Source organism: Staurois parvus, unplaced genomic scaffold (genome assembly GCF_062004578.1).
Source record: "Staurois parvus isolate SC_StPar_1 unplaced genomic scaffold, SC_StPar_1.0 ptg000513l, whole genome shotgun sequence".
Lineage (NCBI taxonomy): Eukaryota > Metazoa > Chordata > Amphibia > Anura > Ranidae > Staurois > Staurois parvus.
This window is the reverse complement of record NW_028318309.1, coordinates 3,655,785-3,670,951: the sequence shown is the minus strand read 5'-3', so window position 1 is coordinate 3,670,951 and position 15,167 is coordinate 3,655,785. Positions and strand designations below refer to the sequence as shown.

The window sequence follows — 15,167 nt, the reverse complement described above, 5'->3', positions numbered from 1 at the left end:
TGTATTATACATGGTGATCATATCCCCCCTTATGTATTATACATGGAGATCATATCCCCCCCTTATATATTATACATGGTGATCATATCCCCCCCTTATGTATTATACATGGAGATCATATCCCCCCTTATGTATTATACATGGAGATCATATCCCCCCTTATATATTATACTTGGTGGTCATATCCCCCCCCTTATGTATTATACATGGAGATCATATCCCCCCTTATGTATTATGGTGATCATATCCCCCCTTATGTATTATACATGGAGATCATATTCCCCCTTATGTATTATATATGGAGATCATATCCCCCCTTATGTTTTATACATGGAGATCATACCCCCCCCCTTATGTATTATACATGGTGATCATATCCCCCTTAATCTCCTCTTCTCAAGAGAGAATAAATTCAGTTCCTCTAATCTCTCCTCATAGCTGAGCTCCTCCATGCCTCTTATCAGTTTGGTTGCCCTTCTCTGTACTTTCTCCAGTTCCCCAATGTTCTGTTTGTGAATTGGTGCCCAAAACTGAACTGCATATTCCAGATGAGGTGTTACTAATGATTTGTACCGGGGGAAATGATATCTCTCTCTCTCTGGAGTCTATAACTCTTTTAATACAAGAGAGGATTTTGCTCGCTTTAGAAACTGCAGCTTGGCATTGCATGCCATTATTAACCACTTCCCGACCGGCCGTTGTATATAAACGGCTGGACGGTGGCACTGCAGGGTCAGGTGGCCGTCTATAAACGGCCTCCCCGCACCCTGCTTGTGCGCGCTCCCTGGGAGCGCGCAGCACCGCGATCCGGTGCCCGCTGTGTCCTCCGGACACAGTGAAACACCGATCGTCGGACGGGACCTCTGTACGAGGTCCCGATCATGTGATCACTGATTGGCCAATCAGTGATCACATGCAAAGTAGTAAGCAAGATGTCACTTCTGACATCATTGCTTACTATGTGTGAAATCTGTGAATGATCACAGAGGTCACATGGTACAAGGCTATTCACAAAAGATTGACCAATCACAGCTCACTCAGTTCTTCTCAATGAGTGCAAGAATGCACACAGAGAGAAAGAGAAATGATTGCTTTTACATCCTATATGGGTGTAAAAGCAATCAGTGTAAAAAAAAAAAAAAAAAATCTTCATCACCCCTCACAAGTAGTACAGTGTCACCATGGTGACACTGTACTGCTAGGCTGACAGTATGTAAAAAAATAAATAAATAAATAAAAAATAATAATATAAAAAAATAAAATAAAAATGTAAAAAAAAATGTTTAAAAATTATAATTTTTGCTTATAAACTAATTTGGATTTTTTTTTTTACTAAAAAGATAACGGAATAAATTTTGGCTAAGATTTATGATGAAATATTATTTATTTGCAAAATTTTATAAAAAAAACACTTTTTTTCAAAATTTTTGGACATTTCATTTACATAGCAAAAAAAATACAAATCCCAGTGGTGAATAAATACCACCAAAATAAAGCTTTATCTATCTCAAAAAAATGGTAAAAAATTCATTTGGGTACAGTGTTGCATGACCGCGCAATTGTCATTCAAAGTGTGATAGCGCTAAAAGCTGAAAATTGCCCTGGTCAGGAAGGGGGTAAAAGTGTCCGGTCTGGAAGTGGTTAAACTTGTGATCTACCAGAACTCCCAGATCCTTCTCCACCATTGATTCCCCCAGTTGTACCCCCCTTGTATGTATGATGCATGCATATTCTTAGCCCCCAAGTGCAGAACCTTACATTTATCAACATTAAACCTCATTTGCCACATAGTTGCCCAATTACACAGAGCATTGAGGTCGGCTTGTAAATTGGAGACATCCTGTAAGGACGTTATTCCACAGCACAGCTTGGTGTCATCTGCAAAGACTGAAATGGTATTTATAATCCCAGACCCTATATCGTTTATAAATATATTAAAACGTAATTCTGTTCTTGTATTTTCTATTCTATTCTGTTTTATTAATTTTTTTTTAATTAAAATTTCAGAAGATTGCTATATTCTAACATTAATACACATAATCTTTGAAGTAAAACAGCAATAGTCAGCAATACGTTTATATTTCAAATCTGTTATCAAATTTGATTTCATTTTCAAATTCAATTCAAATTAAATTTGAATTTCTTTCGAATTCTAAGTTTTCTTATTTCGTATTCAGTTTGTAATTTGGAAATTCAGATACATCCGAATCTCGGAATAATCTAAATTTTGTCCAGATTTCTATTCAGAACAAAACTCATATGACTAGATCTCATCCAATTTTAGAGACAGTATTGTATGTATCGGTTCTTCAATATTTTTTTCTTCTGTTTTCAAGGGAACAGTGTGGGTCGGTATAATGGAAGGAGGAAAGGCATCAAATGAAAGTGGCAATGTTGTGACATTCACTGTTACATGTGGACAGGTATTCTTTGTGCCCAGGCTCAGCATACACTGGATAAAGAATATTGGGGACACAGAGGCCACTGTGGCTCTTTATTTTTCAACTTCTGAGGAATTTTTCACCACCGAGATAGATGTGTTGTTTTCTGAAACTGATGAGAATATACTGACGATGGCACTCCGGGTAAGTAATCCTTTGTACTAGGTATCATGTTCTAGCGTTATCAACTGTTGAACCTTGCAGTAGCAAAAATGTAAGGGTACAAGTTCCTATAGATTTTCATACTATCACCATATCTAAGACTACTAAATATTTTTGCCTCAGAGCTATTTAGAGACCACTTCCTATTTTCTGAAAATTTGGACACCTGCTAGGTAATACGGACATAAATGCATAAATTACAAAAACACACAAATGTGGAAAGTGACACTATGAAAGTCAGTTTTGGTAGAGAAAAGGCACTTGATAGCTTAGAAAGGTAGACCTATGGAGGAGCCCCAATGGAGACTCAGGCCAATCAGGGCTGTTTTGTGGAAGATGAGTTGTGTGGCAATGATTACTAGGACCAACAGAGAGGGTGCACAACCTATCAACAGTTTCATTGGGGCAGGAAAACTTAAGCCAGGGTCGTGTCCAGGACAAGGTCCAGATACTCCAGTCTGTGTGAAGGCTCCAGGGTCCACTTCTTGTGATTGAAATCCTGCAGGACTTGCACTGTCTGCTGCACATTAGCTGAGTAGGAAAGAAACCCCTTGGCTCACAGAAAAGTTAAGACTAGGGCCAGCACGTTAGTGAACACTTGTGGTCCATTGCTAGGTCAAAAGGCAGAACCACAAACTGAAAATGTTGTTCCCCCACTGCAAAATTCTGGTAGCACTGATGAAGCACAAAATATAGGAATGTGGAGGTAGGCATCCTAGAAATCCACCAAGACCAGGAAATCCACAGATGCAGGGAAGCATCCAGTAACTTTACAGAAGACCTTAGGTACTTTTGAACATGTAACAGATTGGCCAAATACATCAGGTCCACAATGGGCTGCACATCACCATTTGGCCTTGGCACCATTGGAATAGTAACTGTCAAACCCTCTTGGCTGAAACAGGAGCACAACTGGTCCAAACCAGCAAACACAACTGTTTTTTTTATCAGTGCAGTAGGCATGTTCTCTGGCATGAAGTGTAGAGGAGGCATGACACAAAAATTCAGCTTGTAGCTTCTGGACACAACATCTTGAATCTATACATTGCTTATTGCAGGGGAGTTTAGCTGACAGCATTTTAGCTACAGCACTTGCTTCATGTTCACTGGCCTTGGGTGTGAATTGCTGGAGAGAATCTCTGAGTCCATCCAAGCAGAATTGCGGCACTTTTGGAGAGTACTGGCTGGCCCATAAGCCAGACTGAAAGGCTGCTTTTTCTTTTGCTATATGTTTTGTGCATATTAGAAGGGTCTGACACACTCCCATGGATGCAACAGCGAGTTGCATGGCCACTCTGCTCAAGAAAATGGAGGCCTTACAAAAAGTATTTTGTCTACAGGGTCCTTAAACACCAGCACATTATAAAACACTACAAAAAGTATTTTATTTAAATAAGACACCACAGGGTCCACAGAAGTGGCTTTTTTGCAAAACTGTCTTACATCACGTGTTCATTGCACAAACATCAAATACATTGTCTGAATGGCCCTAGTCCTTGTATAATTCTTCTTTAGTATGAGGATTCAAAGAAAAAGACTTGGTTGGTTTAGAAGCTTTCCAAAACCCCAATCCTGACACCTTAGGCCCTAAAGGTTTCAGTAATGATATTTAAAAGTTCTTACAGACCACCTCTGTGAGAGTTCCCACTGTGGGCCCTTGGAGTGTCCATCAGCTACGGACACTAGCAAAAAACTGAGGCAATTGTGGGAGTGTGTGTGTGTTGGGGGGTATGCTGGGCAGTGTAAAGCTTTACTATTTGCCAGTGTGCAAACACCTGTGTTACATGATGTAGGATTAAGAAAACAAAGCCAACAAGCAATAAGCAGTAAAACAAAATCAGCAAGCAACAAATAGCATCACAAGGTCATCAAGCAAAGATCAGTGTAAGAAAACCAGCAAGCGACGATCAGTATAACAAAACCAGCAAGCAAGACCAATATAGCAAGGCAGCAAACAACGAACAGCATCACAAGATCATCAAGCAAAGATAAAGATCAGTATAAGAAAACCAGCGACAAATAGTATATCAAAACCAACAAGCAACAATCAATATATCAAAACCAGCAAGAATGAGACAGAATAAAACCAGCAAACAACAATCATTATAACAAAACCAGCAACAAAGAGGCAGTATAAAACCAGCAAGCAACAATCAGTATAACAAACCCAGCAAGAAAGAGGCAGTATAAAACCAGCAAGCAACAATCAGTATAACAAACCCAGCAAGAAAGAGGCAGTATAAAACCAGCAAGCCAGAATCAGTATAACAAAACCAGCAAGAAAGGGGCAGTATAAAACCAGCAAGCAACAATCAGTATAACAAACCCAGCAAGAAAGAGGCACTATAAAACCAGCAAGCAACAATCAGTATAACAAACCCAGCAAGAAAGAGGCAGTATAAAACCAGCAAGCCAGAATCAGTATAACAAAACCAGCAAGAAAGAAGCAGTATAAAACCAGCAAGCAACAATCAGTATAACAAACCCAGCAAGAAAGGGGCAGTTTAAAACCAGCAAGCCAGAATCAGTATAACAATCCCAGCAAGAAATAGGCAGTATAAAACCAGCAAGCAACAATCAGTATAAGAAAACCAGCAAGAAAGAGGCAGTATAAAACCAGCAAGCAACAATCAGTATAACAAACCCAGCAAGAAAGAGGCAGTATAAAACCAGCAAGCAACAATCAGTATAACAAACCCAGCAAGAAAGAGGCAGTATAAAACCAGCAAGCCAGAATCAGTATAACAAAACAAGCAAGAAAGAGGCAGTATAAAACCAGCAAGCCAGAATCAGTATAAGAAAACCAGCAAGTAGCAATTACTATAACAATATCAGCAAGCAACATGAAGCCTATTCCGTATAAGAGTGTGACTTCATCAGTTTGAAAATTCAGCCTTAGACTGATAATAATAGCGTAATTTAATTCTTGGTAATGATCCTCACTTACCATTACTGCGCTGGCACACAGATTCTTGCCGTCACATTATTCGACGATGAACATGTTTTCCGAGGTTTTATTGCTTACAACATTATAACATTATAATTAAGAGGCGGAGAAGGTAGAGTTACTGGCGCCAAAGAAAGTTTTGGCAAACCTCCCATCACTTTTTTGGCAGGTCAGGTGTATATATTTCTAATCTATACTTCTGCTGTTATGAAGATCCTGGGATGTGCTCACATCAGTTACAAGGTAGTGAGAATTTTTAAAGGGCCATTATGCATTAAAAACATATTTTTCAGAAAGCTGTTTTTGGAACAAATTGTGATTCTTATTCTCACACACAGAGTATAGAACAGGCAGCATAAACCAGTTTCTACCTTATCTGCACTTCTCTGCTATCTTAAATTGCCTTTGGAGACCAAGGAGAATTCTGTGCAAATTTCAATTTGCTGAAAGTCCATCTGTACAACACTTAGGGTTTGAAAAGATTAGTTGGGAGCCATGGACCTCACTATTCTGGATTTACCTTAGCAGTTAGTTAACAAGCAGTATTTTTACTGCTTTTATACATGATATCTTGTTGCTTTTGAAAGTTGTTAAGGATGCAGGATGGGTGCAGGCACTGAAGAGTCCTAAAAAAACAGTAATGTCATCGGTCTCATTCACTTACATAACCGGCCATGTAAGCAAAGGAGCTGGAAACAGCATGGGTGTTCTCCCCCAAAACATACCAGGCCATCAGGTCTGCTATTATTTTAGGGGGACTGTCACAGAAACCACCGTGACTTGGGCTCCTGGAGGGGCCTGGGAACCAGTCTCCTTCCCACCGAACATGGATCCAGGACTAAGGAGACCACCCTCTTGGGGGTTACAAGGAACCTTTTCTCCAAGAGCGTTATATGACTTCCCTGGGTACCTGGTTGGCCATGAATTACACCAGCTACCCTTTCCATGCAATTATAGCTGGAGGGACTGTTTCTGGGACCCCTTGGCATACCCTGTATAGTGGAACTATTATTCTGGAGCAATGTGTTATGTGCAGGGGGTGAATTCCAGCAAATGTTGGGTTAAGAAATTTTTTTTATCTGTTATAGGTTTCCTGGCATCAACTATTCTTTGCTGTAGTTAGGTTTAGGTGATAAGTTCTCACCTTGCTTAACCTCCCTGGCGGTATTCCCGAGTGTAGCTCGGGGTAAAGTTTCTGTACCAAAAGCGGTAACCCCGAGCTACACTCGGGCTTACCATGCGGCGCTGCATAGGGAGTCCCTCCAGCACTTACCTTGTCCTTCGCTCCCGCGATGTGTCCCCTGCAGCGTCCCCGGCCATCTCCTCTGGCTGATGCCGGCATCCGGCTTCTGTGTTCCGGTCCCTGTGACGTGTGGAAGTATTGGCGCCGCCGTAGGCGGCGGGAAATTTGAAAATTTAAAAAAAATGTCATTTTTTTCAAAACAATTTTTACATAGTAAAACATTACTGTTTCAAACCATTTCACATACATTTTGTCCCGAGTGCTTTGTCCTGTCCCCTGTCTGCATTTTGACTGTTCTTTCTGCCTGGAAACTTAGAAAAGTCCATGGCGTCCAAAAAGCGTCCCTTTAGGTCAAAAGCTTTAGACCAGCTAGAGAACAGCGATAGTAAATTAGAACCACTTGCAGAATTGAGTGATAATGATTCGTGGAGAAATTCGTCATCAGACACTGAAAAAAATTTTGCGACTTTGCTCAGCGATGTACGAACTTGGCGCTATATTTCAAATTTCAGTGTTTTTGATTTGATTATATTATTGAATTAAATGTATTATTATTATATTATTATTTTTTATGATTATTTATTAAATTATTATTTATGATTTTGTGTTTCAAATTTTATCCTACCCGGGATGTTTACTAGACTCTTGTTCGGACAGATTTCAGTGAGTTATTCCTAAATATTACAGCCTACAATAAAAAAAACTACATATTTCCATGCAAAATAATGGTACCGCTTTCAGCACCAAAAATCTGAAATAATCATACCGCTAGGGAGGTTAATCACCTCAAGTGTTCAGACTGCTAGGTGTCGGGAAGGAATCCATTGCTTTCTTGTGTTTGCTTGTTTATTTCTTTATGTAATGTAATGTTCTCCTGGGACTTGTAATGTGTACCATACCTGTCTAAGGGGAAGGTTTCTGTGTTAAATGCTGTGCTGTTTTGTAATAAAAGTCAGTCCTTGTTTTACTTCACCATTGGTTCCATCTGATGCTTGGGATAAATTTTCTATATTCTGGTTGGAGAATGGATGAAGCTGTAGTTTGGTGGAGATACCCAGTCATCCCATCACAGGGACCATACACAAAAAAAGCCTAAAAATATATGGCCAATGATGTCATCAGGAGACCCCACCCCTTTTTATAAATACACTGTCATTTGGCAGGTGTACAGAGATATGACAAGATGTGACAGCGGACAGCTTTTCTTTTGGCAGGTCGGCGGGTGTCATAATTGACAGGGATCTACATCACTGGATGACATGATTGATGATGAATGTGGGACATTGTTACTTTTTAAAACTTGTCAAAAACTATGTATGAGTTTTTAATTATACTTTACATTTTTGTACCCTCATGTACCCCTTATACATTCACAATGAGGGAGGTCAGATATCTGGGGACCCTCTTACTGTAAAACCAGGCTTTCAGATTCTGGTAACCCCCCCCCCCCCCCCCCCCCCCCGCCTGCAGACAACCACAACCACCAGGCCAGGGTTGTCCTTATCAAATATCTAAAGATGGTTTTTGGAGATGGACCCCATCTCTTCTTTTTTGTGTGAGGTTCCCCCTTCAAATCCATACCAAACCTTAAAGGTCAGGTATAAATGAAGGGAATCTTTGGTCGCTTTGTTTACAAATATTACAAAACAGCTGGGAGCTGTCATTTTGCTGTAGTAGGTTGTATACATAACATAGATGTTCCACTTCATTAGCAGGGTCAGGGCATCCCCCAGGTATGTTAAGTAAAGAAATTTTGTATTTTTATTGGTTTCACGTCATGCATTACTAAAATCGCTGCTCCCTGCCAAAAAGGAATTTTTTTATTAATTATTTTTTTCTTTGGTGCATGTTCATCAGGGCAGTGTCCAGTCCCAATGCCCTTTGTTTGCCAGCCCCTTGCCTATTAGTCTAGAAAATGGGCATTACAATGTTTTAACATATTGATTTCAATGGGGTTTGGATTTTGCATCCAAACTTTAGTACTGTCCGCTGAACTCAACCCGAACCAAACTAAACCCAGCATATTTGGCTCATCAACATTATTGTACTGGTAAAAACAAAAAAATATATAATGTGGTGCTACTACCATATAAATCCTTCACATAACACACTGAATTTGCATAAATATAAGTGCAATAGTGCAAATGAGTGAAAAAAGACCAATCATCAATACATAAACCGTGATGGACGACAGTGTAAAGTTGCCTCACACAATAACACGTGTAACAAGTGCCAACCAACAGGTCCAAAATAAGGGACCAAACTTAGGATAATAGTGCCCCACAGATCCTATTGGATCTAATAGTGATCAACAAACAACATAAAAAAGTCCAAAAAGGGACTCAGCATAAATGCGTGCTGCATAACCTCCCACCAGAACAAATAAATTATTCCAACCACACATAACAAAAAATCACAAGTGCATTCCAAACAACATATAATTGTCTCTAATCATGCAAAAAATTACATATATAAACGCATAATAAAACGGATAATATAGTAAAAAACTCCCGTGAAGTGAAAAAACACCTATCAGCAATCAACAAAATAAAGTCCACATAAATTCTTTGAACACAAAGTGATGACAGGTGTGCAAAGATATCCAAAATGGCTGAATTGCCCACTTACCTCCCTCTTGCGAACCACACAGGGTCAAAGAGCCTTTAGGATCACGAATACCTGGATCCTTAATACCCGGGACTCCTCCACAGCTCTCCACACTGGTCTGCTCTCAAGTACAGGCTCAAGTACAGGCTCACAGGACAGCAGATCTCCTCTCCAGGCAATAAGATGGTAAATAGCCACTCAATCCCTCAGATCATATGTAGTTGCATTGGTGTCCAAGGTGTCTCAAGATGGCGTCCGACCGGAAGTGCGTCACCGCCGACGCATATCGTCATGCTTGTCACGTGACTTCATCATGAGCCCTGAGGTATTCGTGATCCTAAAGGCTCTTTGACCCTGTGTGGGTCGCAAGAGGGAGGTGAGCAGGCAATTTAGCCATTTTGGATATCTTCGTACACCTGTCATCACTTTGTGTTCAAAGAATTTATGTGGACTTTATTTTGTTGATTGCTGATAGGTGTTTGTTCACTTCACGGGACTTTTTTACTATATTATCTGTTTTATTATGTGTTTATATATGTAATTTTTTGCATGATTAGAGACAATTATATGTTGTTTGGAATGCACTTGTGATTTTTTGTTATGTGTGGTTGGAATAATTTATTTGTTCTGGTGTGAGGTTTTGCAGCACGCATTTATGCTGAGTCCCTTTTTGGACTTTTTTTATGTTGTTTGTTGATCACTATTAGATCCAATAGGATCTTTTGGGGCACTATTATCCTAAGTTTGGTCCCTTATTTTGGACCTGTTGGTTGGCACTTGTTACACGGTTTATGTATTGATGATTGGTCTTTTTTCACTCATTTGCACTATTTCAGTTATATTTCTACAAATTCAGTGTGTTATGTGAAGGATTTATATGGTAGTAGCACCACATTATATATTTTTTTGTTTTTTTGATACTTGTCTATAGATATATGACTGAATGTTGGCAGCTTTACCTCTGTGATTAGTTGATAGGGTTTTTAGTTAGGAGCGCAGAAGGTCCGTCACATTTATATAATTATTGTACTGTTGTTACCATCAGCTAACCCACTCTGAGAAATGTACTACAGACATTGCTAGAGCGCATTTAGACAGGAAGAGGCTGCAGAAAAGAATGCAGGAAATCTGCAGGGGCCACCTTTATGGTACCTTTACTGCCCTAAAGCCTATGCAGATCCATATCATCCACTGGACTCCACCCACCCAATATCTGGGGTTCTGTCAAAAGGGGTGGGGGGATTAACAGGTCACTTCCTCTAAGGCGGGCCCAAACTAAAGGGATAGGTTAATCCCTTCTCACATGCAGTGCATCCCAAAATAATACAATTGGACAGCACAGTGGCTAAATGGTTAGCACTTCCACCTGGCAGTACTAGGGTCATTGGTTCAAATCCCAGCCACGGCACCACCTGCCTGGAGTTTGCATGTTCTCCCTGTGCCTGTGTAGGTTTCCCCCGGGTACTCCAGTTTCCTCCTGCACTCCAAAGACATGCTGGTAGGTTAATTGGCCCCTGTCTGAATTGTCCCTAGTATGTGTATGTATGAATGTGATTTAGGGACTTTAGGTTGTAAACCCCTTGAGGGTTAGGGACTGATGTGAATGTACAATATATGTATGTAAAGCGTTACATAACTTCACAGTGCTATATAAGTACCTGAAATAAATAATAATAAATACAAAGCTTTCTGTGTTTAAACTATAGAATTTTTTCCATTTGTGTCTTTCTAGCCCCTGTCCGGAGTGAATTTCATTCGAGAATTAAAACGTAACATTTCACAACCCCAAATAATTACTTTGGGCCCCATCCAAGGACAATATCCACAATCTCCACCTAATATAGTCTGGAAGTATTTTTTGGACATGGAAGGTAAGAAGAAATAGTATTGAACTGTTACTGTTTATATTTAAATATTTTTTATTAAAGGATTTTCAATATACAAAACACTGTACATTAGCGTTGATATGAAAGAAAGAAAGGGTTCACATTCAGGTATAGCATTCAGTATATATTAGATCAGTGGTTCTCAACCTGTGGGTCACGACCCCTTTGGGGGTCGAATGACCCTTTCACAGGGGTCCCCTAAGACCATCAGAAAACACATATTTCCAATGTGTAAAGAGCAGCTACTCTGTTAAAAGCAGCTACTGTGTTGAAAGCAGCAGTATTGGAGGTAAAACGACACTCATGAATTATAATTACTGGGTAAATAATTTTATGGTTGGGGGTCACCGCAAACATGAGGAACTGTATTAAAGGGTCACGGCATTAGGAAGGTTGAGAACCACTGTATTAGAGGGTCCCCACCAATTGGCTGGGGAGGCTGCGGCTTTAAGTCGCGCTTACATGAGAGGTATGCTCAGATTAGAGTGAACCGTGTCGGAGTAGAAGTGCAGTTTATATTGGAAGGGGGGCAAAGGGGGGAAAAGAGGGGAGAGGAAGGCACCAAATAGATGTTATGGATCATAGAATGGAGTTAGTTTATGGTTATCATTTTATGGAGCAATTAGGATTTTTTAACCAACAAGACCACTGAAACTGGAATTTCTGTTGTGAAGAATTGTGAAAGGCTGTTCTTCTTTCCATCTCACATTGGAGGTTAAGGTCAGATAAGAGAGCTGCTATTGCAGAAGTTTTCGTGGATCTCCACAGTTTAGTGATATTGATTTTAGCCGCAGCTAATATGTGTATAATGATGATACGTGTGTCTGTAGGGAATTTGTCTATTCCTATGTGTAGGAGAGCAAGGGATGGGTTTGGGGTCATAGGGACTTCGGTGATAGAAGAAGTCAATTGAAAGACTTTATTCCAGTAGGATTTGAGAGATTTACATGACTGGAGTAAATGTAGTGTTGATCCTATTTCTCCACAGTGTCTCCAGCAAGTATGTGAGTGTTGAGGATAATATAGTGCAAGTTTAACATGCGTCAAGTACCACTGGTGTAAAATTTTCATATATGTTTCCCAATGGGAACTACATTTAGAGGCTTTATATGTGATAGTGAAAGTTCTTTCCCAGGTGAGTGGGTGTATTGGTTGGGGGAGAATGTTCTCCCAGTTGGTTAGGGAGGTAGAATGGAGCGTTAAATGTGCTTTGGTTATAAGCGAGTAGAAGATCAAGATTCCTTTCTTTGGATATTGTGTCTTATGGAGGAAGAACTGTTACTGTTTAAATGACTAAGTATACAGAACAGGAGAAGTGGTACTGTGCAGTGTCCATACATGCAGAATAAGAATTACACCCAGCATACAGGACAAGATAGGTGGTGCCATCTTCATAGCATCATGGGACCCTGGGCAAAGTAATGCACTGGGGCCCCTATCAGCCTGCATCAGGTGTCCCCATCACAGTGTCCTCTTACATCAGGTGTCCCCATCCATCAACTGTCCGCATACATCAGGTGTCCCCATCACAGTGTCCCTATCCATCAGGTGTCCCCATCACAGTGTCCCCATCCATCAGGTGTCCCCATCACAGTGTCCCTATACATCAGGTATCCCGATCACTGTGTCCCCTTACATCAGGTGTCCCCATCACAGTGTCCCCTTACATCAGGTGTCCCCATCACAGTGTCCCCTGACATCAGAGTTGCCCCCCTTCCCCTTGTTCTCACAGATCCCAACTGCTATTCCCTCCTGTAATGAAGTCAGCTCCTCCTTCCTCTCCTCTGCTGAGACTCAGTCCCGGTGCCGGCTCTCTTCTGCCCCCTGCAGGAGGGAGAAGAAAGCGGAATCCTCTCTCCAACTTCCCTCATGTCCTGGTTCTGATCATGGGGCCTAATGCACCTGGGGTCCCTGGGCAGTGCCTAGGTGTGCCCATTCATTAAGATGGCCCTGGTGTTACTGTGCAGAGTCCACACATACTTAATAAGAACAGATACAGATAATTACACCCAGTATATAGGAGAAGAGAAAAAGATGCAAATTGGAACAGAAAGCAATGGGTGACCACTTTTCTCTGTTTTAAGGGGTGTGCTGAGTTGGATAAAATGTGGATTCTACATTTATTGATTGGGACTGCACAGGGGATTATAGGGCAAGGGTATCTGTTTCTACTCTGTGTAATGTTACCTTTGCCTTTTCTATGGATCACTTTAAAATATTTTCTTGCTATAACATTTGCATTAGTGGCATTATCTGTTTTATTTTAGGTGAAATAAAATTAGTGTATAACAAGATAATAACAACCTGGGCCCGTTACTATGATAACACTACAGGACTGTCTCAAAACACCATCACCTATGGCAATTCCATAATTTTGGTAAGACACATTATTTTTTTAATTTACAAATAGATAAATGTATTTTATTTAGTGGAAGACATTTTTCACCCCCCGTAAAAGCTAACTATTGTGTATTTTGAGCTTGTATACACTATGGAACAGGCCAGTTTGGGTCTGCTGTGCATATTCACAATGTTATTAAATTTTCTTAGTTGGGTGCAGAACAAGGCAAACAGGATACACAGTTCAAGCATATAGACAGTAACTGTTTTGCCTGACAAAAGATTTGTAATTCTTTTCAACCAATCTTGAGCTGAATGCACCCCTGTTAGAAAGAACAGCCCGGTGCTTCATTCCTGGAGACTTACACTATATTGCCAAAAGCATTTTAAATCATCCAAATCCTTGGATTTAGGTGTTCCAATCCCCTCCATGGCCACAGCTGTATAAAATCATCACCTAGGCATGCAGACTGCTTCTGCAAAGATTTGTAAAAGAATGGGTCACTCTTAGGAGCTCAGTGGATTCACGAGTGATACCGTGATAGGTTTCTATCGGTGCAATAAGTCCATCCCTGAAATTTCCTTGCTACTAAATATTCCACAGTCAGCTAACAGTGTTATAACAAAGTGGAAGCAACTGAGAACAAAGGCAACTCAGCCACGTAAGGTAGGCCACGTAAAATGACAGAGTGGGGTCAGCGCATGGGTTTCCCTGGCTGAGCAGCTGCATCCAAGCTTTATATTACCAAGTGCAATGCAAAGCGTCAAATGCAGTGATGTAAAGCACGCTGCCATTGGACTCTAGAGCAGTGGAGATGTGTTCTCTGGAGTGACCAATCACACTTCTCTGTCTGGCATTCTGATAGCGAGTCTGGGTTTGGCGATTGCCGGGAGAACGGTACTTGCCTGATTGTGCCAAATGTAAAGTTTGGTGGAGGAGGGATTATGGTGTGGGGTTGTTTTTCAGGGGTTGGACTTGGCCTCTTAGTTCCAGTGAGGGGAACTCTTAAGGTGTCAGTATACCAAGACTTTTTGGACAATTTCATGCTCCCAACTTTGTGGGAACAGTTTGGGGATTGCCCCTTCCTGTTCCAACATGACTGCCCCCCAGTGCACAAAGCAAGGTCCATAAAGACATAGATGAGCGAGTTTAGGGTGAAGGAACTTGACTGGCCTGCACAGAGTCCTGACCTCAACCCGTTAGAACACCTTTGGGATGAATTAGAGCGGAGACTGCGAGCCAGGCCTTCTCGTCTGACATCAGTGCCTGACCTCACAAATGCGCTTCTGGAAGAATGGTCAAACCTTCCCATAGACACCCTCCTAAACCTTGGGGACAGCCTTCCCAGAAGAGTTGAAGCTGTTATAGCTGCAAAGGGCGGGGCCAACGCAATATTGAACCCTACGGACCAAGACTGGGATGCCATTAAAATTCATGTGTGTGTAAAGGTAGGCGGAACAATACTTTTGGAAATATAGTGTATCTCCAGTTTAGCAATACAGCCTGGCCTATGGCCCACCCCAGCCTGTTTTTGGAGAAT

At 40.9% G+C, this 15,167-nt stretch overlaps 1 protein-coding gene and 1 long non-coding RNA gene across 2 annotated transcripts in view; one reads left to right on the top strand and one right to left on the bottom strand.

Moving 5' to 3' along the window:
- Nucleotides 1-5,595, bottom strand: part of LOC149451854 (uncharacterized) — a 138,391-nt gene extending 132,796 nt beyond the window's left edge. Inside the window, exon 1 of the long non-coding RNA XR_016314978.1 lies at nt 5,551-5,595. This is a non-coding gene — a long non-coding RNA (uncharacterized LOC149451854). The remainder of the gene's footprint in view (nt 1-5,550) is intronic.
- The window catches only part of LOC149451853 (uncharacterized), a 42,934-nt gene that overhangs the window by 7,648 nt on the left and 20,119 nt on the right, over nt 1-15,167 (top strand). Inside the window, exons 3-5 of the mRNA XM_089690089.1 lie at nt 2,337-2,585; nt 11,133-11,271; nt 13,554-13,663. Coding sequence (XP_089546215.1) covers nt 2,337-2,585; nt 11,133-11,271; nt 13,554-13,663 — 498 coding nt within the window. The remainder of the gene's footprint in view (nt 1-2,336; nt 2,586-11,132; nt 11,272-13,553; nt 13,664-15,167) is intronic.